The 5,617-nt window shown below is 32.4% G+C and overlaps 1 protein-coding gene and 1 pseudogene across 1 annotated transcript in view; one reads left to right on the top strand and one right to left on the bottom strand.

The window, feature by feature from the left end:
* The window catches only part of LOC116851278, a 3,518-nt pseudogene extending 1,571 nt beyond the window's left edge, over nt 1–1,947 (top strand).
* Nucleotides 1,948–4,189: 2,242 nt separating this feature from the next.
* LOC116851277 overlaps nt 4,190–5,617 on the bottom strand; it is a 3,104-nt gene continuing 1,676 nt past the window's right edge. Inside the window, exons 2-4 of the mRNA XM_032830559.1 lie at nt 5,267–5,338; nt 4,821–4,937; nt 4,190–4,506 (exon numbers count right to left, since the gene is read on the bottom strand). Of these exons, the coding sequence (XP_032686450.1) occupies nt 4,289–4,506; nt 4,821–4,937; nt 5,267–5,338 (407 nt within the window). The 3' untranslated portion in view covers nt 4,190–4,288. The remainder of the gene's footprint in view (nt 4,507–4,820; nt 4,938–5,266; nt 5,339–5,617) is intronic.

The raw sequence follows: 5,617 nt of genomic DNA, 5'->3' as shown, positions 1-5,617 counted from the left end.
TACTCACCAGACATAGCGCCTTCTGATTACCACTTGTTCAGATCGATGCAGCACGGCTTGAGTGGTACACGCTTCCGAAATGTTGAAGAAGTGCGAGAATGGGTGGACGAATGGATTGCTTCGAAACAAACATCGTTTTATCGAGATGGTATCGCCCAGTTGCCAGAAAGATGGCAAAAAGTTGTAGAAAGTGATGGAAAATACTTTCATTGAAATAATTTAAATAAATTTTTTACAATAAATGCTTTTTCTCAGTATTTTTTGGGCGGAAACTAAGTTAAGGTCCTAATATAACTTAATACAAATATAATATAATATAACTTGATATGTTATATGATATAAATATAAATATAATATAATATAATATAACTTGATATGTTAAAATTATTTAATAATTATCTTTCTTTAAGATGTATTTCTGATAGATTTGATGTCGGTACAGCTACAGCATGGCGAAGTGTCCAAAAAGTTGTCAATGCTCTATATAGCAAAGTAGCAACATTTATTCGCTGGCCAACTGTAGAAGAATCGTTACAAAGTATGGAAATAATGGAAAGAAACTATGGTTTCCCTGGTGTAATTGGAGCGATAGACGGAACTCATGTTAAAATTATAGCCCCAACAGATAACAGTGATTCCTATATAAACAGAAAAGGATTTCATTCCATCCAATTACAGGTAGAAGAATGGATAATATTATTAATAATATATTTTAATTTTGATATTATAGACAATTGGTGTGATGATAAGTAAACAAATAATTCACATCTCAACAGGTTGTTTGTAATGAACGTCTTGAATTCATGCATTGCTATACAGGACAAGTAGGTTCTGTGCATGATATGCGTGTCTTTCGACTATCTAATTTTGAAACAATGTGTACGGATAATAATTTTCCACATGATAGCCATATATTGGGAGATGCAGCTTATCGTCTCACAAAATACATCATGGTGTCATTTAAAAACAACGGTCATCTATCTGAACGTCAATTAACTTTCAATACACGTCTCTCGTCTGCTCGAATGATTGTTGAACGTTCAATAGGTTTATTAAAAGGTCGTTTCCGAAGCATTTTAGATACATTTCCGATGTATAGAACTGATTTAATACCTAAATATATAATTGCTTGTTGTATTTTGCACAACATGTGTTTGTTACAAAACGATATGATAGACGTTCCTATAATTGTTAATGAACACGATTGTGCACAAACAGTACCGTTTGAAGACACTCAAGGGGAAGGTATTGATAAAAGAAACGCAATAATGTATTTGTTATCACAAAATGCTCTCTAATTATGTTCATCTAAAATAAACATCACAAAGATGATAATAAAAGTTTATGTATTGTATTTTAACATTGTTTTCAAAATCTTCTACAAATCTTCAATATTTAAGATCATTCTGCAATAAGTCGCAAATATCCTCATCAGTCGCAAAGGATGATCACCATTAGTTACAAAGTACTATTTATAGCTGCAAGACAGTTGCAATTACTAAAGGGGAGTTGCCCAAATTTCAACTTTTTGAAAACAGCAACTAGCGATTGCAACATAGAGTCTATGTTCTGTTCCTACATTGCTGAAATGGTGTAATAAGTTAGAACAAGAAGAAATATATTTATCTCACTCTAACTTTTTGTAACAATTCAGCAGTGCAGAAACAGAAAACAGACCCATACATAATCAAGCATTTTGTAATTAGAAGTTGTCATCCTTCGTACTTAGCAATGGGATGGTTACAACTCACATAGAAAGAACTTTAATATACATTGCAAATTGAAATAGTATAGTAGTACATCTCATAATAATATATCTTAACATTAGAATCTTTAAAAAATAAAAAAAATAAATATAATTAATATTACAATTAGCAATAAATTATTATTATTACTTAAAGATTGTTATATATAAGGTGTAGTAAAAAGAAATCCATTATTTTTCCAACAGATGGCTTTAGTAATGTGTATCTCGCGTTGTATAAGTGCGATCGGTTTACGCTAGATGGCGTTAGGAAGATAAGATTTCATACTAAAAAAACTTCTCAGACAGTTTTGTGATTGTTTGACTCAGTATTGTTTGAGCGCGCGACAAAGATGGACACCAGCAAAGAGAAAATACGCCATATTTTACAGTTTTTCTTCGATAAAGGCGGAAACGCAAACCAGGCGGCTGAAAATGTGAATAGTGTTTATGGTCCTGATACTGTAACAGCCAATCACGCGCAATTTTGGTTTCGCTAATTCCGTTCCGGTAATTTTGATGTCAAAGATGCACCACGCTCTGGAAGGCCAATTGTCGAAAATGTCGATAAAATAATGGAAATCGTCGAGTCCGACCGTCATGTAAGCACTGTTTTGATTGCCCAGGAGCTAAACATTGCACAAAAAACCGCTTGGAACCACTTGATAAGGATACAAAAAGAAGCTCGATGTATGGGTGCCACATGAGTTAACGCAAAAAAACCTCATGGACCGAATTTCCATCTGCGAATCGCTGCTGAATCGCAACAAAATCGACCCATTTCTGCAGCGGATGGTGACTGGTGATGAAAAGTGGGTCACTTACGACAACGTCAAGCGAAAACGGTCGTGGTCGAAACGCGGTGAGCCGGCGCAAACGGTGGCCAAGCCAGGATTGACGGTCAGGAAGACTTTGCTGTGTGTTTGGTGGGATTGGCAGGAATCATCCACTATGAGCTACTCCCCTACAGCCAAACTCTTAATTCGGACCTGTACTGTCAATAATTGGACCGTCTGAAGGAATCAATCGCCCAGAGCGGCCAGCTTTGGCCAATAGGAGAGGAATTGTGTTCCATCAGGACAACGCCAGGTCACACATCGATAGTGACTCGCCAGAAGCTCCGGGAGCTTGGTTGGGAGGTTCTTATGCATCCACCTTATAGTCCGGACCTGGCACCAAGTGATTACCACCTGTTCCTGTCGGGTGTATATCAGTTGGACACGGGGCAATTGGACACAGTCCAATCACAAGTCGCTGTTCCAAGGGACCCTACAAATGTCTCTAATCACACGGTGCTGTGATTGACTGTGTCCAAATGCACCGTGTCCAAGTGCACCGCTCCCTTCCTGTCTATGGCGAATGATTTTGCTGGTGAAAAATTCGCCTCAAGAGAAGCTTGTGAAAATCGACTGTCCCAGTTTTTTGCCAATAGGGACAAGGGTTTCTATGAGAGAAGCATAATGGAATTACCTTCAAAATGACAACAAGTTATCGAACAAAACAGTGCATATTTCACCTAAATCGGATCATTCTAACTATGCTAAATAAAGCCTTCAATTTTATGTAAAAATAATGGATTTCTTTGTACTACACCTTATATTATTTTATATATTTTATATTTGGAACAATAAATGTAATAAAGAAATATGTGAAAACTGTAATGAAGAAATGTGTGAGATCTTATAGTAACGAAAAACATAAAAACTAATATCATTTGTACTGTTACATTGTATTATATCACATTTCGTATCACGTATAAACTATAATATGTAATTAAAATGATTTATACTAAAATTTAGTAAATAATGCACATCTCAACAGGTAACTCTCATACTAACAATACACACAGTAATTATCACACTAACAATTTTTAACGCAATGAAAAAATTAAGAAAACAGCTTTAATGTAAAGTAATTTCTAATTTTCTGTTTTTTTTTCTTTCTCTATCAATTGTAATAAATTTTCTATTCTTTTAAAAGCGTTCAGTTTTTCTTCGTGCTGTTTTGTACGAGTTTCTCTGCGTTTAGCACGTTCTTCTTTACTAAATATTATATAATCATTTATTTATGTATTCGTCTTCGTCCTTTTAATGCCTGAAATTACAAATATATATAAAATATATATTTACACAGAAAAATACAATTATTTTACATGTAAGACATATGTTACCTTTATGTGCAAATTCTTCTTCTTCAAAATTGAATATATTTTCTTTCTCATGCGATCCTGCTAAAGGCACCCAGTGTTTATCCCCAAATAGTTCTTGCATTATCTGTATACGATGTAAATGTCAAAATATATTACTTACATTAAAAACATATTATTCTATTAAGCACAGATATATATAACTTAGAACAAATAACTTTTAATATTATCATCTGTAAATATTCCCAGTCTCTCCTATTATTGCCACTTTTCTTGTTATGATCTGTAATACATTTGTATGTACGTTTCAAGGATTAAAACTTTGTTTAACATTTATAACCGTTTATATTATGTCCTTTTTCCCCTTATAGAAATATCATACTAAGAATCATTGATAATTACTTATTTTCAGTATTAAAAATACTGGATAATAAGTAATTATCAATGATTCTTAGTATGATATTTCTATAAGGGTCTTGCATAAATTTTGCAATATTATTCCAATTTATTATTCCAATTTTTTTTATTGAACCTTTTCCACTAACAAATTTTTTATGGTGTTCACGATACAATTGTAACAACAATAACGTTTCTTGTTTTGTCCAAGCATGTGTACCTGTAATATAATGAAATAAGAATTAAACAGGAGTAAACAGATAATTCTTTGAATATGAGTTGTTAGCTTAGCGCGCAAACATTATTTCATAATCTGTTTTGAGTCAATATCATTTTTCGTTTCATAAACTTTCTAATTATATGAGAATATTGAAGTATGGACATTTTAATATTAAAACAAATGTAGATTAAATCTTCGTGAAGCTAAAAATGATATTATGTTAAGTTACGTTAGGACTATGAATGGACATGTTTGTGCATTAAGCCATTGATATGTATTTAATGATTATGTAAATTTCCAAGTCAGTACATTACTTTCTGCACATTCAAAACTTGTGGCAGCTTCTTGTTCTTCTTGACTGCTACCTAATTCTTCTAGATTGCTACTAGTATTGCTATCTGTTTCTTGTACATTGCTACTAGTACTAGTACCTGTTACAATTAATAACATACATTTAAACGGATATTAATAGACATTATATGAAACTTGTCTCAAGTTAGATATTCAGACTTGAATTTAGAATCTAATGTGAGTTTCTTAATTAAATTATGTGATTAAAAATATATTAGATATATATTATATAACTTTATTATACAATTGGAATGAAAAACTTAAATAAAGTGATATAAGACTTTAAGTAAAGATACAAGGCGTTTTAAGTAAAGACTATTAATAATGACCAAAGTCATTTGAAATTTAATACTGCTTCTCTATTGATATATAATCTATATATTCATAACACAATTAAAATTGTTCATACCTTGTGACGAAGTATAACCTATTTGGGTCGAAAGTTTCGCATGCTGCAATAACTGCGTAGCATATTTTAAATCTAAAATACAAGTTTTTTTGAACATTTCCAATAAGAGAAAATATATTAGGACCTTAACTTAGTTTCCGCCCGCAAATGTTAGATGGCAATGCAAACAGTTCTAGTAGTCATTACTAACGAAACAGGTAGTTTGTGATTAATTTCGACATTTCTCGATAACATTCAGTCAGCATACACAATTATTTTCCTAAACAACAATTTCTTTTGCTTTGTGAAAAATGGAACGCGATAAAGTGTTTTTTCGACATGTGCTTTTGCACTATTTTGATTTGAAAAAAA

The sequence above is a fragment of the Odontomachus brunneus genome, unplaced genomic scaffold (assembly GCF_010583005.1).
Source record: "Odontomachus brunneus isolate Ranch 3 - 2012 unplaced genomic scaffold, Obru_v1 Obru_scaffold_170, whole genome shotgun sequence".
Classification (NCBI taxonomy): Eukaryota; Metazoa; Arthropoda; class Insecta; order Hymenoptera; family Formicidae; genus Odontomachus; species Odontomachus brunneus.
This window is presented reverse-complemented; position numbering and strand designations above follow the sequence as displayed.